Here is a 26,687-nt window from a genome sequence, read left to right as displayed (position 1 = left end):
TGGGCTGCAGGGTGGAGCGTGAGGCCACACGCAGCCAGGAGCGAGGGTGCTAGTGAGCAACCTGGCTCCTTGCATAGAGCAGCCATGTGTAGGTGCTGGGAGAGTGTGGGCGGACCTGATCACCCGCCAGTTTCACTGTTGCCTTCCCCTTTCTGCTGTGGGAGCCTTCCCTCTGGCTTTGCCACACTTACAAAACGAAAGCAGTGTTGGTGCATGACTGCACTCCCCTCCTGCAGCCCAGCTCGCCGGTGAGACTGCTGCAGTGGGGCCTGGACAGACACACCTGGGGCTCTGCCCCGTCACTGCCCCCACCTCTGCCCCATCCCTGAGGAGGATTTCCCTAAGCAGGCAGCAACCCTCAGGGACAGAGCAGGGATCCGGGGAGAGACAGGTAAGGGATGCTTCCCAAGTTGGTTGGAACTTAACTGCGAGGTCAGCCCCGGGGTGGTGTGCAGGGCTGTGGAGGAGGAAAGGATTCTCAGTGGGATGTGGGAAGGGCTGTGCTGCTGCTGTACTTGGGGTGCTGCGCTGCACCCCTGCCACGCTCCCCAAAACAGCTCCTTCCTGAAGACACAGGGTGCAGTGCCAAGGCCCTGAGGTGCAGGAACTGAAAGGGATTCAGGGAGCAGGGCAGGGTGCGGGAGAGCAGGCACACATCCCAGCACGTGGGAAGCCCATCGGGATGGAGAGGGGAGGGAAGAGAGGCCTCGGCGAGAGGCCAAGCAAGGGATGGCCCCTGGCGCACTCGTCATGCATTACTGGAAACATCTGGCCTGGGACGTGGGGGCGTGCACTGGCTGCACACACATGTGTGCACAAGCACATGGGTATGGGGAACCATACACACACACATGTATTTATGGGTACATGTGTATCAGTACATGTACCCACACCCTTGTACATGCATGCTCATGTGTGCCCATGCAATCATACATATATGTGCCCATACATGCACAGACACACATACACAGGCATGAATGTTTGCATGTGTACATGCATGCTCATGTGTGCCCACACAACCATACATGTGTACATAGGTGCCCATACATGCACAGACACACATACACAGGCATGAATGTTTGCACACACATGTAGATACCCCAAGACAGGTGTGTGCATACAGATGTAAACATGTACAACTACACGTGTACACACCCCTAACCACACAGGGATAAGTGTACAGATTTGCATGCATTCGTGTGTGTGTGTGTACATGCGCCTGCAAGCACGCTTGCTGTGGCATGCACAGGCATGGACACGCACACACAGCTGTGTGACACACACGTGTGCAACAGACATCCACACAATGCACACATGCACAACTGACAGAGTCACTTCACGCATCTTGGCTGGAGCCTGCGGCCATCGCGCTGCCCGGGATTGCCATGGCACTGTGCCCTGGCAGTGTGTGCAGGCTGCATGTGGCGGTCCCCTGTGTGTGAAAACGCGTGTGGCAGGGATATGTGTGTGTGCGGGGATGCATGTGTGCCCACGGGGAGCCTCTGTGGGACCACAGCTCCCATGTACCTCACATGTGCCACAAGCCTGTGCAAGCCTGCATACGCCCCTCCACGTCCACATGCCTGTGGGATACCGATGGCTGTGTGTGCCAAGTATGCCAAGTGCGTGCCCGAGTGCGCCAAGCGCAGAGTGTGCCCGTGCATGTCCATGCGTGCAGCATGCCCGTGTGTGCGGTGTGTAGCCGTGTGCCCACGCGTGTGTGTGCGTGTGTGAGTGTGTGCCACACGCAGCCCGTGTGCCCGCCGTACCGCGAGCGCTCCCGCCCTGCGCGGTGCCCGCGCTGCCCCCGGCGCGGCGAGGCGCGGTGCGGGTGCCGAGGCGGGGCGCTGGGGAGCGTGGCGGAGCGGGGGGCGGAGCACGGCGGCGGGGCGGCGGGGGCGAGGGGCGGTGCCAGCCCCCACCGACCTCCAAACTTTCATTAACTCGGCAGCACCGGCGGCGGCGGTTCCGGGCCTGCTGGAACACCGGCACAGACACCGACACCGGGCTGGGCGCGGCGGAGCGGCGCCCCCGCGGGCCCACCCGGCGCGGCGGGAGGAGCCGGGCGTCGGCATGGGCACGGTAAGGGGCGCGCACCTCCGCCGGCACCGGGTGCCCGGGCCGTCCAGCAGCCGTGTCAGCACCGGGAATGGGACGGGAGGAGGAGTGGGTGGGCTGCCGAAGAGGGATGAGAAGGGGACGAGGGCGGCGAGGGCCTCCGGAGCGGCGGGGTCGGGGACATCAGGAGCGGCACCGGGAGCGGCCACCCGTCAGGATGGTGTCGGGAGCGGAAGAGCGGGATAACGGGATGCGGGGCGGTCCCGCATCTGTTGCTCTCGCGGCGCGGCGGCGCGGTGCCGGCGGAGCGCGGGGGCGCGGCGCGCAGAGCGGGACCACCGCCGCCGCTCCCGGGGAGGGCGCCGGGCACCGGGGCGGCCCGGCTCGGTCACGGGCCGGGGGGGTTGGCGGTAATTTTCCACGGGCATGTGCCGGGGCGGGGCGGCGGAGCAGCCACCACGTGGCGGCTGATGTAACCGGGCCCCCCCGCCACCGTACTGCACCGGGCGGCGGCGGCGGGGGGAGCCGCGCGGCGGGCGCTGCCCGCGGAGCCGCCGCCGGAGCCGTCCCCGCGGGGCGGCACGGGAGCATGGCGGCGGCAGGCCGGCCCGCTTCTTGCCTTCCGCGGGCACCGGGGAACCCCGGCTGCCGTGGGCCCGGCGGATGCTGGCGGAAGAAATGGCCTCGCAGGTGGCAGCGGCTGCACCGGTGCATCGGGCCGCCCTGCCACCGGGCGGGAAGGGACGGGGGCTCCATCCTTCGGTCGGACATCCCTGGCCTTCTGCTGGGTGCCGTGTGCTGCGTCCCCGCGACGAGGTGTGACATGCTGTACGGGAGCCCCTGTGGGTGCCCAGGTGTCCCCATTTCCACCCGTGCCGGCTCTGGGTACGAGCTGCGCTGCCCTCTGGTCTGTCATGGCATCTCGCAGCTGTAGGAGAGCCACCCCGTGGCACCAGTGCTTTGCATCCTCGTCCCTGCTGCGCTGTCCCAGCGGATGATGCAGCCTCGGGCATCCTTGCATCCGTCCCATTGCCACACCACCGCTGGCTTCGCGCTCGATCCTTGTCAGGCTGGGAGCCAATGTCAGCAGCACCTACGGTGCTCGTGGAGGCTTATCAGCACCTGGCAGACCCCGAGGGGAGTGGCAGCCATCCGGCCCCTTGGGCACTCCCCCGTTCCCGGGGCACGGGATTAGTTCTAGGTGTGAATTCAGGGCCGCAGGAGGGTGGGTAGTGTTTGGCTGGCTGGTGGTAGGTTTGTGATGGGGAGGAGGTCTGGACACCGAGCCTGCACCTCCCACCTTTATGAGGACCCTGTGCCATGCAAGGAGCCAGGTTTGTGGCAATGATGACATCTCAGCTCCCCTGGAAATGCAGGCACTGCTGAGGACGCATTGGCAGTGGGGTGCAGCATCTGCAGTATCTGCCGGCAGCAGCCTGTCTGCGCTGGAGGGGCTGGGGGCTCGCGCCACAGCCCCTGGATTCCTGCCCCTTATCTACACTGCCCACGCTCCTTCCTTATGTCTTAAGGTCTCTGCTGATTGCTTCAGAGTCATGGCAGCCTGGGGATAGGCCCTGGGGTGTTTGACTGCTGGTGGTGGTCAGGGACCCTCAGTGCGGGTCAGGGGTCCTTCTACAGCCAGCAAGGGTACTGAGCACTGGTATGGGATCTGCAAACACCAGTGCTTGTTGCACAGACAATCAAACTGGTGTTTTGCAAGAGCGTCTGTCCCTTCCAGTGAGGTCAGGCCTCAGTGTTCCCCTGGGGCCTCCAGCAGCCCCAGGCTGGGGCAGGGTGAGGGCCGGGGAGACAGATGCCTGTGCCCGTGCCCTGTCCAGCAGCACCTGGCACCCGGCAGAGCCCAGCGGCTCGGCCCCCCTGCGCCGCACGTGCATGCGATGCACCGGGGCAGAAGGCAATCGTTTCCCATCTGTGTCCTGCGCGGCAGCTGAGCCCTGCGCTGGCCCCGCTCTGCGCCCAGTCCCGGCGCTGTCGTGTGCTGCAGCCACTTCAGCTTCATCTCTCGCTGGGGGAGAGCTCAAGGGGCCCCCGCTCCTGCCCGCGGCCCCTGACGCCCACCTGCCGGGGGGCCAGCAGCCAGCTGTCCGCAAGGTCGTCTGTCCACACCGGGTAAATCTTTAACTGCTTCTTGGGAAACACCTGGGAGCCGCCGCTCGTGTGGGTGCCAGGGGGTTCAGAGACGCTGCAGGGGCTGGGAGTCAGCAGAAAGAGACCCCGCCACCAACACACCCAGCCCCAGGCACTGCGTCCTCCGCCGGGAGTCCTGCTACCCGCTGGGCAGGTAGAGGGGAGCGACTTGCCTGGCACAGCCCCCCATTCCTGGAGGGAGGGGGAGGCCTGGGGTGGGGATGTGCCCACCCCACCAGTCACATCTCTCTTGGTGTCTTCTCCTCTCTGCCCAGCTTGCTCTGCCGGTGGATTGAAGGACACTAGTGCTGGTGCTGCAGCCAGCGTGACAGAGAGCGGGCAGGCACGGGACCCTGCACTGGGCAGCCAGCACCGTGCTCCAGCCTCCAGGAATGGCCGATAAGTGCAGCGAGGGGCTGCTGGTAAGTGCAGGGGTGTGGGGAGCGGGCTGGTGTGCACCACTGCCTCAGGGATCCAGGGAGCCTGGCGCAGGGAGCAAGACACTGGGGCTGTCGTATGACTTGGTGTGCCCTCCTGGGTTCTCCATTTGGGGTTGTGGCACCATGGTGTTCTCCCAGCATAATGATTTTTGGGCTGATGCTCTCTCCATGAGCCTGTTGCCTGTGGGGCTCTTCGGGTGTGGTGTCTCGTTGTTCCTGGAGATGCTATCGCCTGTTTTCAGGCGCTCTGCCCAGCCTTATCACCCACCCCAGCTCCTCAGGCAGGCAATTCTACAGCCTGCTGTCAGCAAAGGGTGCAGATGTTCCTCCAAGCCAGGTGCCCGCTGAGAGGCACATTGTGGGTGCTTCTCCTTGCCTTCACCCAGTGGGCTCTCTGAGGCTGGGCTGGTAGAATGGTGCAATGGCAGGGGAAGGTTTCTCTGGGCACTGGTGTAGTGCCTGACCTTCCATCCTCAGGAGCAGTGTTGCAGGGTGCCGTGAGCTGCTGTGCACTTGCCTGCGCCAGGGCTGGATTTGGTGTTCTGGGCAGATGTGGGATGTGCCCACTGCATGTCTTTGTTGGGAGTCTGCGATGGCCCCATGCTTGTGGCAGTTCAGGTTCCTGTGGCAGGCTGTGCTGCCTTGGGCAGGTGAGCCCCCAGGCTAGGCTTGGCTGTTTCCCTTCTTCCCAAAGGATAGGAGCTGAATGCTGAGATTGACACGGTCACCGGGCCCTCCCCTTCCCAGGGGGCTTCCTGAAATAGCTGCACACTCCAGCTGGAGGGCTGGGAGCCAGGGTTTGCCTGGGAAGCCAAGAGCCGGGGGAGCGGCATGCTCCAGCAAGTGCTTCCAGCGCGCCCGTGTGCACTCTGCCTGTGTGTCCCAGCATGGCCCCGCCGGCTGTGCCTGCAGCAGGGAGCCCAGCGCCCATCCTGCCCCCAACAGGGAAAGGGTTGGGGCAGCTGGTGGGATAGGAAGGCAGATTTCTTCTGGAGAAGCCCTGGGCTGGTAACAGGGAGGTGCTGAGGATATATCTGGGCACAGTCAGGGGTCTGTCGCGGCACTTCTGCACATGGTGCTTGCCATGACTCCCTGCTGTTGATGTTTTCTTGCTGTGACCAGAGCAGTCAGCATCGCACTGGGGCGAGGGCTGAGCCTGACACCCATGACAGGAGCCAGACATTGGAGTGCCCACCCACTCCCATAAATCTTTAACCCACTTCTCAGAAGTACCTGACCAGCCCACCCAGAGCCAGGGTGTCACTTGCAACAGGATCTGACACGTGTTGTGTTGGCCACTCCAGCTCTCAGACCTCTTCCTGGCCCTCCCCTGATTGCAGGGTGCAAGGATACCACTGCACAGGGCATTGCTGCTGTGGGGTCTGTGGGGAGAAGGGTAGGTTCCTGTGAGAGCATCCCTGCTCCTGAAGTGTCCCATTCCTGCATCTTGTGACCACCAGGAGGAACTGCAGTGGGCCAGGTTCTGACCACTAAGCTCCCTGAGTCCCTGGGAAAGGAACATAATCTCCTTGGCCTGCCTCCAGGGCCCTGCCAGTAACCTCGTAAAGTTTGGTCCCTGCCTGTCCTCTCACCCCTGCCTGCAGGTGCAGCTCCCACCCCCACCACCCCCAGTCCGGCCGGGCTCTCACCATGCAACCCCTGCCCAGCACTGTGTGCAGTGCCTGGGGCTGGACAAGTTTACAGTGCCTGCTGTGCCCCACCTGGGGAGGGACAGGGTGGGGCACAGCAGGCACTGTAAACTTGTCATGGAGGCAGCAGGTGGGTGATGTGCAGCTGTGCCTCAGTTTCCCCACCTGTCACCTGCGGCCTGGAGAGCAAGGGTGATGTGTACTGCTTTTGCAGGATCCGTGGTTTTGGGTGCCTCTGTGAAGCTCTGAATGCTTACTCCAGAACAGAAGGCAGTTGGGAGGCAGTGCCCACCCTACTTCTCCCAAGCTCCAGAAATGCTCTGACTGCGGATACCCAGTGGAGTGTGGTACAGCTCCAGGGGCTGAATCAGTCCCTGTGTAGCTGGGCAGAGGGGCTCCCTGTGAGCCACAGGGGAGGGTCTGACTGCCTCACCCTCCCAGGCCTTTCAGGACGTTTTGTTTTGTTGTCCTTGCGGTGCTTTGTTCAGACTCCAACACTGCCAGTGGCTCCTGACTCCAAGGGCTGCTTTGCTGGCACGGCCAGCCAGCCTTTGGCTGCAGATTGCCCAGCTCAGGTGGGTTCCTGCTGTCACCCAGGACCACCCTGACTACACGCTGGGGTGCTGCTCTCCCTGCACTGCAGGGGGGTGAGGGCTGGGGGGTCCCTGCCCGTTCCAGACAGCGGCGCGGTGCCACTGACCAGCAACAGGAGCTTCGGAAGTGGCTTTTGGCTGCGGGAGCCCTTCCCGGAATACCAAGGGGCAGCGATGGGGGGGCTGGCGGGGGATTTTTCTGCCTGAACGCCCTGGGAGAATCATGTCTGCCCTGGTAGAATGGGGCCAGAGAAAGGCAGCCCTGTCGGGAAGCGCTCAGCTAGGCGATAGTGGCACTGGGACAGGTCCCTGGGCATCATTCCTACCCCAGCCACCCTGCAGCCGTGGCAGGGGGCTGGAAGACCTGTGGACCACCCCCCATGCACCCATCACCCCATCTCTCTAGTTCAGCCCCAGGTCCACCAGCCAGCCAGGCTGGGGACCAGAATGCCATGGTAGATGAGGGTCCTTTGTTTCTAGCAGCGTGCCTCCATGCAGCTGGCTGTCCCCTGTGTCTGCTGGCTGGGCTGCCAGGGAAGCAGCAGTTTGCTCCCACAGGGCAAGGCTGGCAAAGGGTCTGGCATCCCCGGGACAGGGCGGTGGGTCCTGCTGTGCTGTGCTCAGGCTGCTCTAAGGGGCAGGGGGTGCAACATACCCAGGGCAAAACATGGTGGTGGCACGCAGGTGCCCCAGGCAAAGTGTTACAGCTGAACTGGTCATGGAGGGATGCCCACAAGGTGCCCACACACCTTGCAGGGTGTCTGGGCACAGAGCTGCCTGGCTGCGTGTAGGGCCAGGCTGAGATTACTGGGACTGGCACAGCATGGGGTGGCTCCTTGCACGTCTTGGGGAGCACGGTTGCGTGCTGCCATCCCATGGGTGGTGCATGTCCCAAGCTACTGCGTGGCTGGTGCAGGAGGGGACAGGAACAAGCCCTGGGTGCTGGCATGTGGGAGGTTGAGTGCCCACCCCGCACACGTGTGCCGTTCACGTGTGCGCCCTCGGCCGTGCTGCCCGGACCCCAGATGGTCGCCCGAGAGCGCCGGCCCGTCCCCCCGCCCTCGGTGCGCCATCATGCGTCGCTGCCGCCTTGGCCACCCTCCCCAGCCGGGACGCAGGGCTGGCAGCAGCTGGGGCACCCTGAGCCTGGCTGCAGGGCACCCTCTGCCTGGCCTCCCGTGGGACACACCACCCCACCAGGGTCCCACCTCGCGCTGGCAGAGGGGTGAGCAGGGAGGCTGTGGGGTGCCTGGGCAGTGAAGGGGTCGTGGCGTAGCCCTCCTGCCAGCCAGATGGTCCCCCTCGGGGCAGTGACCTTGTGAGGGTTGCCATGGAGGCCCATGATGTCACCAATAGTATGACGTTGGGTGAAGTAGCATGGCACCAGGCTGGTGGTGTGCCAGCAGAAAGGCTTGTCCCTGTGCCCCTATCCCCAAGCAGAGCCGTGTCCTGTTCCTGCAGCCCTTGAATGCCCAGGGTTGGGATTGGGCATGCAGGGCCAAGCTGCTGTGATGGGCATAAGGGCAGGAATGTATGTGTGGGGCTCGGGATGCTGAGGCATGGAAATAGGGGGCTCTGAGGGAATGTCATCTTCTGCTATGCTCCAAGAGCAGCTCCTGGCCCCGGCCAGACGGGCAGCGGTGCCCGCAGGGAGGGCAGTGCTGCCCACTGGAGCGTGCAGGGCTGTGAGCAGCTGGACCCCACTAATGAGGCCTCATTAAGTGGGACAGGGCTGAGCCCGCTGTGCAGCCTGCTCTGCCCTGCCCTGCCTACAGGAGCCAGGGAGGGCACCTGGCTCGTGGGGGGTAGCAGAGGCAGGGCAGTGCCTGCGGGGTGGGCGGGCAGGCATGGTGCCAGGGCAGGTGGCATGCTGGGGTGCCGGTGCTGCATCAGGGCGGGCAGCAGGGGGCCGAGCCTGGCTGGGAGGCAAGTGGGGAGCAGTGCCAAGCGCTGGAGGCAGTGGGCGGGGGAAGGCGGGAGGGCGGGTGGCTGCTGCTGCGCCGGAGCCCGAGGTGCCAATGAAGCTGGGGACTCACGGAGCCGTCCAGCCTGGGCCCCCGGATGGCAGCTGCGAGCAGCCAGGCCCCCGCGGACCCTCTCAGCAGGTCAGTGGGCAGGTGAGAGCAGGGTCTGGGGGGCAGAGTGGGAGGCGGGCCAAGTGGAGTGGTGGCCGTGCCAGTGCTGTCCCCCCACCACTCATGGTCTCCAAAACCCTTTGTACTGTCTTTGGGATGGTGGCTCTGCAGGGGGGAGCTGAAGCTGTAGATTTGTGCCATGGCATGCTGGAGAGGTGCCCCCAAGCCCTACAGCTTTCCATGTGGGGTGCTGCAGGGAGGGAGGGGAGAGTATGGCACCAAGCCCCTCCATGGCCTCGGTTGTGTTGGGAGCAAGAAGAGATTTCCTGGCAGTTGTGTGTTTGTTATCCCTGGAATCTACTGATTTTGCAGAAGAGGTGCACAGCACCTGGGTTGCAACTCAGTGCTGCAGGGGCAGAGTGTAGCAAAGATCCTCCTTGTCCCCCCCTCCCCTCTTCTCTTTCATGGGCATCAGTGAACAATGTCAAAGTTTGCCCTGTTTCCCCAGGGCAGTACTGGTGGCTTGCAGGGCGTGCTCAGGGCTGCCACTGGGGCTGGACAGCCTTCTGCACTGAGGGGTGGTGAAGGCAGTGTAATACTCCTGGGAAGTCCTGTGGTTTGGGCGTGCCTGTCATCACTGCATTACCCCAGCCCTGGGACTGTCCCCAGCACCCTGCCAGATTCCTTTTCTCCCACAACATGTCTCTGCTGCGCTGGGACACGGGCAAACATGGGGCTGAGCAGCAAAGGGAGAGGGTAAGGGAGAGTTAGGATGTGCTGGTGAGGCTGGCAGAGTCAGGATGCACGGGGCACAGCAGCCTTGGATGCAGGGATGACACTTGTGGATTCATTACCCCATGTACCAGGGACAAGGAGTGCAGGGCCTGATTGTAGGGCCCCCAGCACCCAGGATCAGTTGACAGTCAGCAAGGGTACCCAGGACACCCCTTCTCTAAGTGACTCCATCCCTTGGGACTCCCACCTCAGGCTGGGGTTCATCTGCCTCCAACATCCTGCACCCTTCTTTCTTGCCCTGGAAGAGGCACTATTGTGGTAAATGATGTAATTAGCATATTTTTCTATCTTCCAGCAGCCCCTGCCTAAAACAGCCGTGAGTTTGTTGCCATCACCATGGCAATGAGCAATGACATCAGGGGTACTGGTACCCTCTGCTGGCATTGCAGGAGCAGCCCTGACAGCCCTCGAGTTGGAGGCTGCAGGGCACCCTCTGGAGAAGTTGGGGGTCCCTCACTGGTTCATGGGGGCTGGATAAGGTTTGTGCCCCACAGAGGGCTGGGCTGGCATACCCCATGTGGACAGTTTGAACGGGGGAAAAAGAGGAGGGGGTTCATGCTGGAGATGCCTCCCATGAGGACATCCCTTTCCAGTATCGACCCTGCCACCACCACAAGCTCACCAGCCATAAATCAGGGCCCCTTAGGGAAGTGGGGCGCATCCGGGCACCCCAGCCAAGCTGCCATTGTGTGAGTCGATGCTGCTTAGCATGAGAAAGACCTTGGTGCCAGGCAGGGTGATAGATGATGCCTGCTTTGCTGGGCTGGGGAAGTTTTGGCCGTGATGTATGGGGGGTTCCCTGGGGAAGGGGAAGGAAGAATGCCCTGGGCACCCCGAACGTCTCCTTTTGGGATGTTTTGGAGATTCCTTTTTGGAACTTCCCTTCTGGGGACATTTGGGGTGCCTGTGGCATCCTTCCTCCTCCGTGATGTTATCATCCAAGCCAGGCATCCTTTGAAGCTGCATTGGGTTACATGCACAGAAAATCTGGGGCCTGGGAGCAGCACCTGGTCCCTCCAGAGACAGCACTGCTGCTGGGTGGCACCTCTCCCTTTGCAATCCAGCTCTGTCCCCTTCCCATAGCAGGGAAGGGGGGGAATTTCATCTTCCCAGATGTCTGGGTTCTCTCTGTCCACCTCCCTGGGGTTGGGACGGTGGTTAATGAGTGTAAAGGACAGGATGACCTTCCTAGATTTGGGGAGGGGGGGTTGTAGTGAGCTGATGGGTGAGCATGCAAGTGTTTGCGCACGTGTGCTCGCTTGTGCATGCATGGACACACATGTGGCTGCCCCCTTATTGGGGACAAGTGCACCAAAGCCCAGTGCTGCAGGAAAGGAGGAGGGAGCAGCACAGGCCTGGCAGTTTCATTGCACTGGTACTCAAATTTGGGGTGCTCCATGAGGCTTGGGATTGAAGCCAGGCTCACCTGAGTAGAGCGGTGTCTTGGAACAGGGATGAGGTCCCCCGTGGGCAGCAGGGCTCCTGGCTGAGCCGGGGCCATACAATGTATCTGGTGCCCTCACCAGACCCTTGGTCAGGGAGGCTGGAACATTGCCCCCGCTCCTGCTGGCTGTGCTGCTCATTAGGAGCCTCGTTAGTACGAGCAGCTTAATCAGAGGCTTCCCGATCGGATCAGTCTGCTCGAGTGGGCAGTGTGCCCTGGCATGGGGACACTGCCAGTGTCCTGTCCCCGCTTTGGGGACCTCTGACTCCTGCTCTTGCACAGCACCCCACAATAAGAACCTCTGCTGGGTGGGAGGTCCCCCAGCACCTGGAGCTGCTGTGAGCTTATTTCCGATGGCCCCTTGGCTCACAGACTCAGCTGGGGGCACTCCGGTTGCCCGGCCGGGCACGGCGGCGTGTTGCCCCCACAGCCCTGCCCGCGGTGCCCCGCGATCCCCCCGCGCCCCTCTCCTGCAGCCCCGCAGCCCCCCCGCAGCCCGCGGCTCGTGCGGGCCCCGCTCGCAGCAGATGGCTTTGTTTGGCAGCGCGGCGCCGGAGTCGCTGGGCATCACGTCCCGGCTGCGCCGGCCCTAATCAAATGATACGGTTAGGTGCACCGCGCCTGCTGCTGCGCCCCGCCGGCGTGAGCAGATCCAAAGTGACGGCTCCCGTTTGTGGCCCGCTCACCGCCGGCCTCGGCCATTGTGGGGGGCAGCTGGGGGAGAGGCACGAGGTGGGCATGGGCGCTGGGGCGTGCGTGGTGGTGAGACCAGCACCGTGGAGTTCCGACAGGCTCCTAGGGATGCTGCACCCTGTGCTGCTCCTGTAGGAGCCTGGGTGCAATGGGACTATGGACTGGCAACCAGCACCCTCACCCCATGCACCCATCCATCACCTGGCCTCAGGTGGGGAGGGCTCGGGGCACCTCTGCGTTGCAAAATGCCATCTGCCCTCAGCTTAACCTGCCAGAGCTCCACAGCATCCATGCAGGATATTAGTATGACCCCAGGGCTGTGCTGGGACAGAGCCATGGGGTGATGGGTGCCATCCCTGCTGGGGTGACAGGCACTCATCTGCTTTGTTGTTGTCCTCCTTGGTGTGAGCTCACATTGTGTGGCAGTGCACAAAGCGCCCTTTTTTGCCCCCTCCTGCCCCCCCAGTACCCTGTAGTGAGAGACAGCTGGGCACTGGGGCTGTCCACTCCAGGGACCCAACTTCATGGGACCCCCTGTGAGCTGCCCCAAGCATGGTGCCCTTGCTTAGTGCTGAGCTGGCAGCAGGACCCTGGTGAAGCAGGGTGCTTTTTCTGGGGGGTACCCAGGCCCCTGCCAGCTCAAGTCACTGCACCTCACTTCCCATCGAGAGGGGCTTCTGCTTCAACCCGGGGGTCCCGCAGTTTCCCCCCCAGTCGTGGGCAGTGGCCACCCAGCAGGACCTCTCTCACTGGGCACAGGGAGGGGGGGCACGAGAACAGAGGCCCCTTTGTGCTCTGGCGCCTGGACCTGCTTTGTATGAGTTGCAGGCTCTCCCTTTGCTGCAGCCGGGCTCTGGGCAGAGCCATTCACTGGGGGGTGCCCGACACCGCTGCCCTCCCCCTCCTTGGCACTGCCTGTGCGTGGCGGGCAGCGGGGACAGGCAGGGGGGCGGGATGGGGAAGGATGCCGGGGACCTCCCAGCCCCGCTCGGCGGCTGTCACCCTTCCAATGGGGCCAGCAGGGGGGTCCCCAATTGACACATCCCATGGCATCTCTCCGCAGAATGGCGCTGTGCCCGGGGAGCAGGGCAAGCAGGAGAAGAGCGTCAAGCGCGGCAACTGGGGCAACCAGATCGAGTTTGTGCTGACCAGCGTGGGCTATGCCGTGGGCCTGGGCAACGTCTGGCGCTTCCCATACCTCTGCTACCGCAATGGGGGAGGTGGGTGTCAGGGGCCGGGGGAGTGGGGTTCCTCTGGGCAGGTGTTGGGGTGTCCACCCCAGCCCCGCGTGGTATTTCTTGGGGTGGTGCAGGGCGTGGGAAGCACAGCCGTGCCTGGGGTTAGTGTTCACTCATCCTCTGATTCCTGCTCACCAGGTGCCTTCATGTTCCCCTACTTCATCATGCTCGTGTTCTGCGGCATCCCCCTCTTCTTCATGGAACTCTCCTTTGGGCAGTTTGCCAGCCAGGGTTGCCTTGGCGTCTGGAGGGTCAGCCCCATGTTCAAAGGTAAGGAGTTGCCTGTCCGCACTGGCACAGGCCAGCATGGGACACCTGCTGTCACAGTGACCCTCACACACTATGGGGTGCATGCACACCTCTGGCACATCACATGGCCCAGACCTGCACACGCATGCCCTGCACGTAGATCACAGTCTGCATTGGCCTGGTCCCCTGTGCACATGCCCACCCTGGCTACGCTGCCCTGCACAGCTGCCTGGCATCCCTTGCACGCATTACACGTGCCCCTGCACGCGCGTCGCATCTCCTGCGCAAGCCCCAGCCCTGCGCTGGCATCCGCTGCAGGCATTACACACACATCCCTGCATATGGCACACGTGTCCCCAGCACATCACTCTTGCAGAGGCCGCTCGGGTCCCCTGAACGCACTGTGGCATGTCCAGCTGTGGGCGTGCTTCTGCAGTCATCTCCTGGTGCATCTCCTGGCTTACGGGTGTGCTCCCGTGCTGCTGGCTCCCCTGGCCCACACCTCCTGCAGGCTGCCTGCCAGGTGACATGCCCACAATGTCATGTCTGAGTGCAAGCAGCCCATGCACACACTCTTGTGTGCCCTGCACAGTGGCATGCTGAGCCTAGGGTGCACTTCCCTGTGCTCATGTGGCCTGTCACATGCTGCCAGATAACTGCAGGCCTAAAGTGACTGTAGCCAGGGGTGACCCCCATCCTGTTTTTCTCTAGGGCTGCAGACCCCAAGGGTTTGCCTGCAGCCTGTATGTATTGCCACGTGTCCCAGAGGACCCTCAGAACCACTAGGCTCGTTTGGAGGTAGAGGATCCCATGCACAGTGCTCCTCACACCTGAGCTGCAGCATGGCTGCAAGGCTGCCGGCAGCATTGCATGCAGCCCTCTCCTCCCATGCCACAACCCCTGGTGCTGTGCGCCGTGCCCGTGCCGCCGCACCCTGCCGCTCACCCCTCCCCGGTGCTGTTCTCAGGCGTGGGCTACGGGATGATGGTGGTGTCCACATACATCGGGATCTACTACAACGTGGTGATCTGTATTGCCTTCTACTACTTCTTTGTGTCCATGACGCGCGTGCTGCCCTGGACGTACTGCAGCAACCCCTGGAACACGCCCGACTGCGTGGGGGTGCTGGACGGGAACCTCTCCAGCCGTGCTGCCCTCAACATCACCCAGCTCCTCAACACCACCCAGAAGCGCACCAGCCCCAGCGAGGAGTACTGGAGGTACCAGGGCCTGGGATCAGGGGTGGGGGAGGTGGTGATGGTTGGGCCCCACTGACGCTGCTGCCCCCTCCCCGTACAGGAGGTATGTGCTGAACCTGTCGGATGACATCGGGAACCTGGGCGAGGTTCGGCTGCCCCTCCTGGGCTGCCTTGGTGTCTCCTGGGTCGTTGTCTTCCTCTGCCTCATCAAGGGCGTGAAATCCTCGGGGAAGGTACCTGTGTGTTCCCTCTCCGGGCTCCTCCCTGGGGGTGTGGACATGCCTTCAGGATAGATGGCCGTGGGCAGTGTCTCCTCTAGGCATAGCCCCACCCCTACTGGGAATGAACCTCCCTTTGTGGACATGTTCCCAATCCCTTCTGGGCACATCTCCTCCTTTTTTAGCATTGTCCCTGCCCTCTATGTGCTCCTCCCACTCTGGGAAAGGCCACACCCCTTTGACCTGGCCACATCCCTTCTGGACACCGCTCCTCCCATGTGGCCATGGTCTCACCTTCTTCAGGATAGTCCCTTCTCTGGACCATATCCTCTCCTCCTGGTCTGTCTCTCCACGCTCTGGACCATATCCCCAGTCCACAGTCACACCTTAGCCATACTTGCCTGTGTCCCCACCCCACCGCCATCCCCCCCTCACTGAGGTGCTGCCCCACAGGTGGTGTATTTCACGGCCACCTTCCCCTACGTGGTGCTCACCATCCTCTTCGTGCGCGGCATCACGCTGGAGGGGGCCGTCACTGGCATCATGTACTACCTGACGCCCCAGTGGGACAAGATCCTCAATGCCAAGGTGAGCAGTGAAGGGTGGCGGGCAGCCAGGGCTGAGCGGGGCTGGGGGCACAGCACTGACCATCCCACTGCCACAGGTGTGGGGTGACGCGGCCTCACAGATCTTCTACTCGCTGGGCTGTGCCTGGGGCGGACTCATCACCATGGCTTCCTACAACAAATTCAACAACAACTGCTACCGGTGAGTGCCCAACTGCAGTCCCCCAGCCCTGCCACTGCCCGCGTGTCCACTGCCGCCCTGACTCCTCTTCCCATAGGGACAGCATCATCATCAGCATCACCAACTGTGCTACCAGCGTCTATGCTGGCTTCGTCATCTTCTCCATCCTGGGCTTCATGGCCAACCACCTGGGTGTGGATGTCTCCAAGGTGGCTGACCACGGGCCAGGCCTGGCCTTCGTCGCCTACCCTGAGGCCCTCACCTTGCTCCCAATCTCGCCACTGTGGTCCATTCTCTTCTTCTTTATGCTCATCCTCCTGGGGCTGGGTACACAGGTAGGTCATGGAGGGGCCAGCATGTTCAGATGGGGTGCCGTGGTGGGGCCAAGGTGGTGACATGGTGCCCCCTCTGCCCCCTGTGTAGTTCTGCCTGTTGGAGACTCTGGTCACGGCCATTGTGGATGAGGTGGGCAACGAGTGGATCATCCGCAAAAAGACCTTTGTAACGCTGGGAGTGGCGGTGGCTGGCTTCCTGCTGGGCGTCCCGCTCACCACACAGGTATGTGACCATGGGGCTGTTGCCACAGGGTGCCATTGCCATGGCCACTTTCATCAGCCACATCCTCTTCATTGCCACTGTGATGGTAGTGACAACCAGGGCCTGGTCTTGCCACGCCAACACTGGGCATGGTACCCAGAATTAAGTGTCTTCATGCTGACTCTGGCATCAGGTGTTGCCGTGCCAGCTGTGGTGGCGGTATCCGAGCTGCGTGTTGCTGGCACAGTCAGCATGGCTGTGCTGGTGCCCTGCCAGCAGCAGTGGTACCACACCGTGCCAATGTGTCTGTCTTCCAGGCGGGCATCTACTGGCTCCTGCTAATGGACAACTACGCCGCCAGCTTCTCCCTGGTGGTCATCTCCTGCATCATGTGCGTGGCCATCATGTACATCTATGGTAGGTGCAGCTGCCTGCAGCCAATTGGATGGTAGGGCTGATCCAGCCAGCCAATGGGAAGGGGTCTGCCTGAACAGCTGGCCAATCAGCAGTTTGCTCTGTGTTGCATCAGGGAGGCTGTTGCCCAATCAGGAGCTGGGCATGGCGCTGGGGCTGGAGCCGCGTGGGTGGTGAGGGGGCTCCGGTCACCACCAGGGCTGATGGTCACATTTCTCCCCAGGACACCGCAACTACTTCAAGGACATTGAGATGATGCTGGGCTTTCCTCCCCCACTCTTCTTCCAGATCTGCTGGCGGTTCATCTCACCTGCCATCATATTTGTGAGCATTTTAACCATGGGGCATTGGGCTGAGGGAGGAAGGAGCAAGGAGCTCACCTGGACATGGCACTCCCTGGAGAGGAGGGTGCTGGGCTCAGGAGACCAGCAATAGGGCAGAGCAGGGAAGTTGTGGGTGTACAGAGCAAGCTGGCTGATCCTGCCTATCCCTTCCCAGTTCATCCTGGTGTTCACAGTGATCCAGTACCGGCCCATCTCCTACAATGAGTATGTCTACCCTACCTGGGCCATCAGCATCGGCTTCCTCATGGCACTCTCTTCCGTCATCTGCATTCCCATCTACGCCATCTACAAAGTGTGCCGTTCTGAGGGGGACACACTGCTTGAGGTGGGTGTCCAGGGACTACACCCCTTTGTCTGTGTCCCACCTGGGGCTGACCTCACTGGAACTGTCAGCAGTGGCTGTGTGCAGGCAGGGTGCATAGGGCACCACATGTTTGTGCACCCCTGGAAGCTGCTGGCATGTTGGTGCAGACCGGGGCAGGGCAGCATGGCGAGTGCTAATCTTGTCTCCATCCTCTCCTTTTCTAGCGCTTGAAAAATGCTACCAAGGCAAGCAAGGACTGGGGCCCAGCTCTGCCAGAGCACCGCAGTGGGCGCTACGCCCCAGCGTTCAGCCCTTCCACTGAGTCCCACCTGGAGGTGCAGCCCCTGCAGCCAGAGAAGGGCCAGAGTGAGGCAGCGGCTGCATCCCCCGTGCAGGGCAGCAATGGCTCAGCCCACAGCCAGGACTCCAGACTGTGACCCTCCCACAATCCCCGCGCCCCCTCTAACCCCTCTTGCACCTTCCGCTGGCGGAGCCTGGCTCCGGGGCGCACCGGACCATGGGGGCTCTCAGCACCCATCCCCGAGACCCCCCCACCTCCTCGCCGGTTAACCCCTCCCGCCCCTGCCCCCGTGGCGTTTGTTAACCCTTGTGTTTACGGTAACCTTTGTGCTCGACGCTGGGACAAGAGAGGAGGGGGCACAGCCCCGGGAGGGCTGGGAGCCAGAGGCACTTTGCAGGAGCCTTGACCTGGGGGTATGCACAGGATGGGGGGGTGGGATGCTCCCAGGCTCCCACCCCCCCTTCCCTAAGCCAGGCAGCCTGCCCTGCCATGGGGCACCCTCCTGACCTTCCCCGAGGAGGACATGGGGTGGGACCAGGGTTGGGCATGCCAGGATTGCCCGCGGCCTGTGTGTGCACAAGGCCATCATGGCATGGATTGGCACTGCGGGGACCCCCAGCCTGGGTGCACGCCCACTGTGGCTCAGAGCCTACTGGGTCTCACAAGTGGTCATACCCAGGGGTGCTGCCAGGCACGAGGCCAGCACAGGGAGATGGGGGCAAGCATGTTGCTTGCACCGGCAGGGGGATCTGATGGCACAAGACACAAGCACTTAGAGCACACGTGTGTACACGTGTGTGTCCCTCACAGACACAGCATGGGCACAGATGTGGCGTACATGGGCACGCACATATGCACGGTACGCCCGGGCTGTGCAGGCACTGAGCTGGGATGCTCCCCTCCATGCACCCCTCCACCCTGCGGCCCCACTGGGGTCTGTGGGTGCCCTTCTGGGTGGCCAGGCATCGCCTGCAAAGCTGGGCACAGCCACAAGCAGCGTGGGCACAGCCCAGTGCTGCTGCCTGCCCCACAGTGGGGCAGGAGGCTGGGGGAGTACTTAAGCCTGGCCGGGGGGTAACCAGACAGGGATGAGGTCCAGCTCTCCCTGGCAGCCCCAGCACTGGCAGGGGAGGACCCTCCATGGTGCTAAGGGGGAGCAGGATGGACCGGCCTCCCCCAGCTGCTGCTTAGCAGGAGGTACCAGCGGAGACACGAAGGGCTGCACCAGCCCACTCGCTCCGAGCCAGCTGGGGATGCTCAGTCCCCAGTCAGTATTAGTGGAATAGGATGCACTGGCAAAGGCCGGGTGGTTTTAAATCTGTCTTCCAGCTCCAGCCAAAGGGCTTGGAGCTCTTGATTTGGGGTGGATGGGATGAGACCCTTCCTACCCCGCTTGCTCCCCTCCCAGCCAGCACCCTGTGCTCCCTATGCTGCAGCCCCGAGGCTGGCACAGGAACACGGCACAGCTCGGCACGGTGGCGGGAGGCAGTGGGCGGCGAGCCCCAGCAGGATGTTCCAGCTCCCCGTCCCGAGCCCCCCGTCGTGCCGCGGCGAGGGGCGGAGATCCCGCATGGTGCCCGTGCCCTGCCCCTCGAGTCACGCCGCTACTCTTCACCTCTAATTGTTAGCAATAACGCGTTGTCCCTGGGCAGCGCTGCCTGTGCCAGTGTCCCTGGGCAGCGCTGCGTGTGCCAGTGTCTCTTCTGGTGTAGAGTTCTAAAGTATCCTAGATTTTAATGACATTTATATTCCTGAGGTTGTGTCCTGCTGTGCCCTTCTTTGGGAACCATGTTGGGGGAGGGAGGGGTTGAAGAGTGGGGGACCACACTTAATTGGGTGCAGGTCTTTGCACTCAACAGCCAGCTAGGTCCTGGGGCATTCTCCTTCGCCCTACCTGGGCGTACAAAACCAGCTGGAGGTAAGGCAGAGGATGGACGACGGGCTTATCCCTGCTGGAGAAAGCATTGTACCCAAATGTACAGGAGGGCAGCTGGCTTTGTCCTGTACACTTTGCCCTAGGCTGGTGCCTTGTTAGCCTCCCTGCATTGCTGAGTGAGCTGGGGGATCCCCCAAGGGGTGGAGGGACTCTGCCTTCCATCCAGCAGCTGGAGGTGGCAGACAGGACTTCCCCTCTGTACTCCACAACCCCACTTCCTCATCAGATGGTGTTTTCTCCCACCCCCACAAAGCCTGCCAACTTTTCAAACTTTTATTAAATACAAAACCCCCGGTCTCTACGACCGAACGCTGCATTCAATGTACGCTGAAAAAAGGGTCAGACATTCAAATGTACAAAAGTCGCCGGTGCCCCCCAGCCCTGGCGAGCTGCCCTGCTCCCATCCCCACTGCTCCCAGCCCCCCGTGGAGCGTCAGGGGTGCTGGGGCTCCCAGTCCCAGGGAGGGGCACAGGGCTCCTGCCCTGCATGGTCCCGGCCTCTCCTGCCTGCAGCCCCCTGCCCCTGGCCTGGAAGCGGGAAGGCAGACAAGGGGAGACCTCAAGGAGAAGATTCCCTCCCTGCTAGAGGGGGGCTGCACCAGCCCCCACCAAGAGGCGCTGGGGGGTTCAAATCAGCCCTATTTCCCCCACCAAAGTGGGGAGGGCAGGTGCAGGCAGGGGCTGCACACACACACACGGCACCTGCCTTTGGGGAAGGGGGATGGGATACAGCTGCCATCCCCCCAGCCCTGGGGAAACTGAGGCACAGCGAGGGGCATTCACTAATCAGAGGTCTCTGTTTGGCAGAGCTGAGACAGGGCCCAGCTCTAAGCACCAGACTAAAGCAGAGGAAGACAGCAAGCCACGTCTGTGTGCCCAGCAGCATGGGCAGTGCCTGGCCAGGGCAGCAATCTCGCCCTGATCCTGCCTGCCTGGGAGCCCCAGGCTGCTCCCATCCCCAGCTGGGGCAGCAATGGCTCCAGCGCTGGTTAAGGGGGAAGCCTGCACCCCACTTCTCACAGCGCTGGTGGGGACCCTCCAGCTCTCACAGAGCAGTGGGATTTCACCCTCCCCACCCAGGGTGCAGGCAGGAGCTGGCATGGACTGGGGGCTCCTTGCCAGGCCTGGGGTTGCCCCCTCCCTCTGTGCCAGGAGCTGCTTGCAGGGCAGCCGGGCTCATCCACCAACACACCACGTATGGGGCAGGGGTCCTGCAAACACACTCGTGGGGATGGGGGAGACAGAGGAATCCTAGGGACCAAAGGGCCGGCTGGGGGGCAGCCGTCTCCAGAAGGCAGCAGAGTAGGGAGAAAACATCCCTGTTCAGTCACGGCTCTTGAGCTGGGGCAAAACCCGCCATGCCAAGCCCAGGTACAGGGCTGTTCCCAGTGGCAGGAGCCCTAGCCGCGGGCCAGGCGGGGCGGCGGCCTGCCGATCTCCACCGTGATGTTGGTGTACATGGGCTGGCGGGAGATCTCCACCAGCCGGTACTGCAGCGAGCTGATCCCATCCCGCTTCATCGTCATTTTGGTGTTCTGGATCTTGGTGAATCTGGTGGAAAGAAGAGCAGGATGAGGATGGAGGGATGTCTTGTCCAGTAGTGCTGGACCTCTGAGAGGGTGAGCAGCCAAGTGATCGCCCAGCGTCCCAGCTGCGCCAGCCCTGTGGCTCACTCACCTCTGCGGGTTGGGCTCATTGTGTTTGTCACGTTCATGCTTAATCATGCGGTACCTCCCAATGCGGATGTCGGGCCTCGACACCTTCATGCCATTCAGGGATATGCTGGGGGCCAGGAGAAGGGTGGGATCAGTGTGTGGGACATTCCCCAGTCCAGAGACCTCCAGGGTCAGACCCCAGGGAAAATAAACCTGTCCCTGGTTAAACAAAGCTGTGCCAAGCCAAGATGAGCAAAGCCAGACCCCACCCAGGCCAGTGTCATGACCAAGGGTGCCACATGCCCCATGGCAGAGCGCCCAAAGCAACACTCCCATCCAGGGACCGACAGCTGCATTCAGCCTGTGCCGCACACAGGCAGCCATCCATCCCTCCCTCCTTTCCTCCCTCTGTGGCCCCTGCCCTTTACATTCCCTGAATGCCTCTGCCTAGCCCTTCCCTTGGAGCCCTCCCCTCAGATCGAGGGCTGCCTGAAGCTCTGCCACAGCTCCACACACTTCTTGTCCCCCATCCTGAGCCCACCTTGTGTGGAAATCACAACCGTGCCACATGTCCAGGGCTCCCACAAGGGTGTTTTGCGTCTGGCCATTACAGGCTGGTTACACCCCACTGGCTGCACACTGCTTCCCTGGGCAGCACCATGGGGGGGAACCCATGGGAGGTGAGGTGGCCATTGCCCAGCTCCGGCACCCAACACAGTGTGTGGGGGGATTTGGGCTTTGCTCAGCTTGCAGCTGTACTGCTGCCTGCCGGCTGCAGGCAGGAATGTGTGGCTTCTGCATGGCCAGCACTGAGGTGTTTCCAAGTTTTTAATCTCAGCCCTGGACACATGCAAGTCTAGCATCCCAGCCCCTCTATGGAGCAGAGCCCACAGGAACACCATGCTGCAGGCTTCAGCCACAAGAGAGGCAGAGGGGTGTCCTGCAGCCCCCCAGCACCCTGGGAAAGGCCAGTTCCATCCATGAGGGTCACCCCAAAGCTGGAGTGTAATTCAATCCCTCCCTGACATGTGGCATGGCCCATGTACATCCCCCACAAAACTGGGAACAACAGTGCTGTCAAGAGTGCTAATTCAGTGCTTGGTGGGGAGCCTGGTACACCCCAACCAGTCAGTGCTAGTGAGGGGCTGGGCACCTACCGATTAAAGATGTCATCGTCCTCTCCTCCCCAGCCCCAGTACTCATTGGGAAAGCCATTGATCTTCAGGAACTGGGACTTGCTCAGCCCAGAGACACCGCCAAAGTAGCCAGCATAGGGCAGCCTGCAAGTTGACAGCAAATGGGTCAGCCCCAGGAACAGGCAAAGATGGAGGTGAGCCCCATGGGGACCCCCAAGTACAAGTACCAACCCTTTCTGGTGTCACCCTCCTACCCAGGGTTCTGTGCTCTCCACCATCTCAGGTCCACAATTCGAGCCATTGACCTCATGTCTGCCCCAGGTGGCAATCCAGGGTGGTTGCCCCGATGTCATCCCAGAGAGATATTCCAGCCCTGCCTGTGCAAAAACACCCCAGCACCCCAGGGCACCCACCTGAACCCAAACTTGTCCATGCCAACAGCAAAGTGCCGTGGCTGCTCGTAGCAGCGATAGAGGTTGCGATCGTCCATGGGGATGAGATCCACGTCGCTGAAAATGAAGCAGTCATACTCCTCATCGTCCTTGAGTGCCTCCATGAATCCCACGTTGAGCAGCTTGGCCCGGTTGAAGGTGTCTTCACCGAACTGCAGGGCAAAGCTCAGCAATGCCTGCTTGTCCACCCCAGCCCTGCCACCCCTTGCCCCTGCCCCCTCACCTGGTTGATGATGTAGATACCATAAGCCACCTTCTGCCGGCGCAGGATGGGGTGCAGGTAGTGCAGCCAGTACTTGAGGTGGTGCTCGCGGTGCCGGAAGGGGATGAGGATGGCCACCTTCTGCCGGGGCAGGCAGTCTGGGGGGGTGTACTTGCCACCCTGGCGCACATCAGGGTTCTCCCGCTGCACTCGCTCCATGCTCATGGGAGAGCTGAACTCGATGAGCAGGCGACCAACTGTGAGAGGGAGGGCCGGGCAATGCCCAGAGGACAGGACATGGTCAGGGTCATGGTCACCTGCCGCTCCTGCCCAGAGTGGTAAAGCAAACAGCGAGGGGGACCCGCAAGGGGGACCGGCACTGCTGAGGGCAGAGAGCACTTAGAACCTTTCCTAAACGGGGGTGGAGAGACTGGGCTATCAAAATCTGAAACCAGCTGTCTTGATACTGTTCCAGGCTGGGGTTTCTCTACTCTTTCATGGGAAAGCCATGCCCAGGGCCCAGGGGATAAGGATGTCAGCCATGAGCACCCACCTTAGCCCCATGTTCAGAGTCAGAGCCCAAATTCATCCCCAATGCTCACCCAGCATGTCTCACCTAAACCAGGAGGTGTCTCCTGGCAGGGCTGCAAGGGCTTCTCAGTGGCAGACTGGTTGGTGCTGGGCTTGGTGCTGGGGGATGGGGCCTCAGCACCGGCGGGCCCGTAGCTGGGAACGGTGCCGTTGGGGCGGGAAGAGTTGGAGAAGGGGTGGGCGCGCGAGGCGTTCCTGGCATTGAAACGGCTGAAGAAGTCCAGGTGCTGCGCGTAGACGTCAAAGTAGAGGATCATGATGATGACGAAGTGGAGCAGGCAGAGCAGCAGCACAGCCTTGCAAATCCTTTCCAGGGTCACCCCCAAGAGCAGCCTGGTCATCTTCTGGGCACGGGCAGGCGGACATGTGCGCTTGGCGGGGCAGGGGGGCGGCTCCAGCCACGGTCCTGATCCTGCCAAGACACCTCACGCTCAGGACACCAGGAACCTGAGCCGCCAGCACAGCCCAAATGACACTGGGACAGCAGGAGTCACAGGCCTGATGCAGACGTGAAGGGCTCGCAGGCTGGTATGCCAGAGAGCACCCCAGGGGGAATGCTGCACCTGGAGCCCTGCTCTGAAGGCACAACCATGAAGATATGAGAGGTCCTCAGCCCCACATAGCCAATCACCTCCTCGCTTTCCCAGGCCACATTCAGAACAGGACAGATCCACTCCCCTTCCCTTTTTCCCACCCAGACAGAGTATGCAGACACCTCCAGACATGCCACAAAGAGCCTCCATGGAGACTGAGCCCTTGACAAAGGCTACGCTCTCCAAAAACATGGCCAGCCTGGGATGTTGCAAGAGCACCACAGGTGTCCCCACCAGCCACCCCTTTCTGAGGCACCCCACTTCCCTGTTCTCCATCACGCTCCTTCCCCAAAGAGCTACACCCCAGCAGCAGCACCAAAGCAGGGCAGCAATGAGAGCCATGCCAGGCCGAGCCGAGCAGCACATCCCAGCTCCTCTGAGCCAGGGTTCCCTGCCACACGCAGGGGGATCTGGCATACAGCCAGCAGGGCAGATCCTCTCCCCTCCTCCTGATGGTGAGGCCTCCTGGGACACTGGCCTGCTGGAAGTCAGGGTTCCCTTATCTCCCACATGACGCCTGGAGCCGGGCCAGAGCCCTGCTGGGAAGCCAGCTGGGAGAGTCACTAGAGAGTCCCAGAGAAGTCAAATGATCCAGCCTTTCCCAGCCCTGCCACTGCCCAGGCCACAGCACAGCCATGCACCCCAGTTCCTGCCCTGAACCCTTCCCTGCTAGTCTCTGCTTTTAGGGAAGCTGCTAGGACACAGCAAAGCAATCACAAGGGACAGGCACCGGGGTTCACAAAGCCCCGAGGATCTCAGGACAGGCCAGAGCTGCTGCATGGTCCCTGGGGAGACCTGGGTGGCTGGGGGTCTGCAGCAGGTCCCCCAGCAGGAGTGCAGGAGCACCCAACAGGGCTGGCAACTGGCCACTGGCAGCTGCCAGCCCTGTCCAGTGGGGCTCCCCAGGGAGCACAGGGCACTGAGTGGCAGATGTGGCAGTGATGGCCACACTGGATGGGTGTGGGGATCGGAGCCAAGGTGTGAGGGAGGATCCTTCACCCAGCCCTGCTCTGGGGTGTCCTCTCCCAGTCACGGGACTGACCCTGGCAGGCCCTGAAACCAATCACGGGCAGGAGGTGCTGAAAAGGCTCTGAGCCCAACGCCCCAGCTATGTCTATCCTCCCTTCGCAGGATGCAGAGCAGTACCCCTGTGGACAGGGGGGTCCTGGCATGTGTCGGCAGCACAACCCCACATTCAGTTTTTTCTGGGTAGTAGCCCTTTGAAGAAAAGCTGGCTTTGCTGTTATTGCTCAGACTTCTCCCTCTGATCTCAGTGCCTAGTCACCCCACACAGGCCGTGACACGGGGACCTGTCTGGCCAGAAACCCCCCCAAAACCTGGGCAGTGCATGGAGTGGTGGTGCCTCAACAGCCAGATGGGGATGCAACAGAGAAAAATCAGAGCTGATTTTAGGGGCCCTTTGGTAGAATGGTCCATGAGGCAAGTAGGGAGTGACACTCAGCAAGAACAAAAGCAAAGCACTCCATCAAGCAATGGCCACAGGACACCATGAACATGAGTGGGCCTAAACTGCTAAGGAGGAGGTTATGAAATATGATGCCATCTCCCCCCACCGCAGCATCTGTGCGGGGTGTGAGAGGCCAAAAGCAACCTGGGGATGGGGAGCTGGTCCCCAGGGTTTCAAGCCAGTGCAGTAAGTGCCATGGTGATGCTCCTTTTGCAGGGGATGCTCAACCCCGTGCACTCAATCCTTCTTCCCACGAGACATCCCAGGGCTGGGAGAAGGGAGGCACGGTGGGAGCCGGTGGTCCCGATGCCCTAAAGGTGGCAACCTCTCGGCCAAAAGTGGGGCGAGGGGCCGCATTCAGCACAACCAACACTCCCCCACCCTCTAATTTTTCCCAGTTCCCGACACAGGCAAAAACTTATTTAAAAAAATAAGAAACAACCTCAAAATCAGGCTTTTCCCCGAGCCGGAGCGGTGCCGCCCATGAGTGACCGGGATCGCATCCCCGGGTGGCACCGCGGGCCTCACCCGCCCGGCCAGGCCTGCCCGCGCCGCTCCACTCACCGCGGCCTCGGGGCTGCCGCGCCGCCCCGGCGCCGGTCAGCGGCCCCCGCCGCCGCCTCCTTCTCTTCCTCTTCCTCCTCTTCCTCCTCCAGCCCCGGCCGCCGGCCCGCGGGCTCCCATGCCCGGGGCTGCGGGGGGCCCAGCCGGCCGGGCCGCCGCACCGCCGAGAGCCGCAGGGGGAGGGCAGCCCCGCAGGCACGGGGCCCGCGGGTCCCACGGGTGCGGACACGCCCGGGGCTGCGCGATGCCTCCGGTGCTGAGCCCTTGGCCCCGGGCGCGGCTCCGGGAACCCTCCGAGCACCTCCGGGACACAGGCACAGCGCGTCCCGGCCTTTCTTCGTTCCCTTGCTCCTTGGTGCCGGCAGGCAGCGCTTCCACGGACCCACCTGCGGCGACTCCCACGCTCCCGGCCGCTGGTGCTGGCTCAGCGTCCCCTGCAACGCATTTGTGGCTCCTTCCCCGCCACACCAGCCTTTCTGTGTTTCATTGCTAGGACTCCTTCCGCGACACACCACCCTTTCTGTGTTTCATTGCTAGGACTCCTTCCGCGACACACCACCCTTTCTGTGTTTCATTGCTAGGACTCCTTCCGCGACACACCACCCTTTCTGTGTTTCATTGCTAGGAAACACTGAGACTCACAC

General features: G+C 62.2%; 2 protein-coding genes across 8 annotated transcripts; one reads left to right on the top strand and one right to left on the bottom strand.

The window, feature by feature from the left end:
• The first annotated feature begins 1,906 nt into the window (after positions 1 to 1,906).
• On the top strand, positions 1,907 to 19,201 carry SLC6A9 (solute carrier family 6 member 9). 6 transcript variants are annotated; one of them, XM_039711462.1, is made up of 14 exons: positions 1,907 to 2,082; positions 4,482 to 4,628; positions 12,959 to 13,115; positions 13,272 to 13,403; positions 14,350 to 14,602; positions 14,682 to 14,814; positions 15,253 to 15,387; positions 15,464 to 15,567; positions 15,644 to 15,881; positions 15,970 to 16,104; positions 16,401 to 16,500; positions 16,721 to 16,821; positions 16,996 to 17,166; positions 17,370 to 19,201. In XM_039711462.1, the coding sequence occupies exons 2-14, from the start codon at positions 4,599 to 4,601 to the stop codon at positions 17,580 to 17,582; spliced, it is 1,902 nt and encodes a 633-aa protein (XP_039567396.1). In that variant the 5' UTR covers positions 1,907 to 2,082; positions 4,482 to 4,598; the 3' UTR covers positions 17,583 to 19,201. The 6 variants fall into 6 exon arrangements, with proteins under 6 accessions (XP_039567396.1, XP_039567399.1, XP_039567398.1 ...); XM_039711464.1 differs by lacking the exon at positions 1,907 to 2,082 and adding an exon at positions 3,274 to 3,392; XM_039711463.1 differs by lacking the exon at positions 1,907 to 2,082 and adding an exon at positions 3,626 to 4,360.
• A 438-nt stretch (positions 19,202 to 19,639) lies between these two features.
• Positions 19,640 to 26,249, bottom strand: B4GALT2 (beta-1,4-galactosyltransferase 2). Of its 2 annotated transcripts, XM_039711479.1 has the most exons (7): positions 26,044 to 26,246; positions 23,444 to 23,830; positions 22,849 to 23,084; positions 22,587 to 22,777; positions 22,195 to 22,317; positions 21,060 to 21,164; positions 19,640 to 20,933 (listed from the first exon to the last, which is right to left on the bottom strand). In XM_039711479.1, the coding sequence occupies exons 2-7, from the start codon at positions 23,757 to 23,759 to the stop codon at positions 20,783 to 20,785; spliced, it is 1,122 nt and encodes a 373-aa protein (XP_039567413.1). In that variant the 5' UTR covers positions 23,760 to 23,830; positions 26,044 to 26,246; the 3' UTR covers positions 19,640 to 20,782. The 2 variants fall into 2 exon arrangements, with proteins under 2 accessions (XP_039567413.1, XP_039567415.1); XM_039711481.1 differs by lacking the exon at positions 21,060 to 21,164 and having other exon boundaries at positions 26,044 to 26,249.
• Between the last annotated feature and the right edge of the window lie 438 nt (positions 26,250 to 26,687).

This window comes from Passer montanus, unplaced genomic scaffold, assembly GCF_014805655.1.
Source record: "Passer montanus isolate IOZ18808 unplaced genomic scaffold, ASM1480565v1 scaffold25, whole genome shotgun sequence".
Classification (NCBI taxonomy): domain Eukaryota; kingdom Metazoa; phylum Chordata; class Aves; order Passeriformes; family Passeridae; genus Passer; species Passer montanus.
The sequence above is the reverse complement of the archived record's forward strand: the minus strand, read 5'-3'. Positions and strand labels throughout refer to the sequence as shown.

Excerpts from the sequence above, each read along its gene's own strand:
- SLC6A9 (XM_039711461.1), top strand. The coding sequence starts at position 8,907 with ATGAAGCTGGGGACTCACGGAGCCGTCCAGCCTGGGCCCCCGGATGGC. Across the intron at positions 14,603-14,681 it reads CCCAGCGAGGAGTACTGGAG|GAGGTATGTGCTGAACCTGT; the intron begins GTACCAGGGCCT and ends CTCCCCGTACAG. Across the intron at positions 16,105-16,400 it reads GCGTCCCGCTCACCACACAG|GCGGGCATCTACTGGCTCCT; the intron begins GTATGTGACCAT and ends TCTGTCTTCCAG.
- B4GALT2 (XM_039711479.1), bottom strand. The coding sequence starts at position 23,759 with ATGACCAGGCTGCTCTTGGGGGTGACCCTGGAAAGGATTTGCAAGGCT. Across the intron at positions 23,085-23,443 it reads GGAGACACCTCCTGGTTTAG|TTGGTCGCCTGCTCATCGAG; the intron begins GTGAGACATGCT and ends TCCCTCTCACAG. Across the intron at positions 21,165-22,194 it reads GACGATGACATCTTTAATCG|CATATCCCTGAATGGCATGA; the intron begins GTAGGTGCCCAG and ends CCTGGCCCCCAG.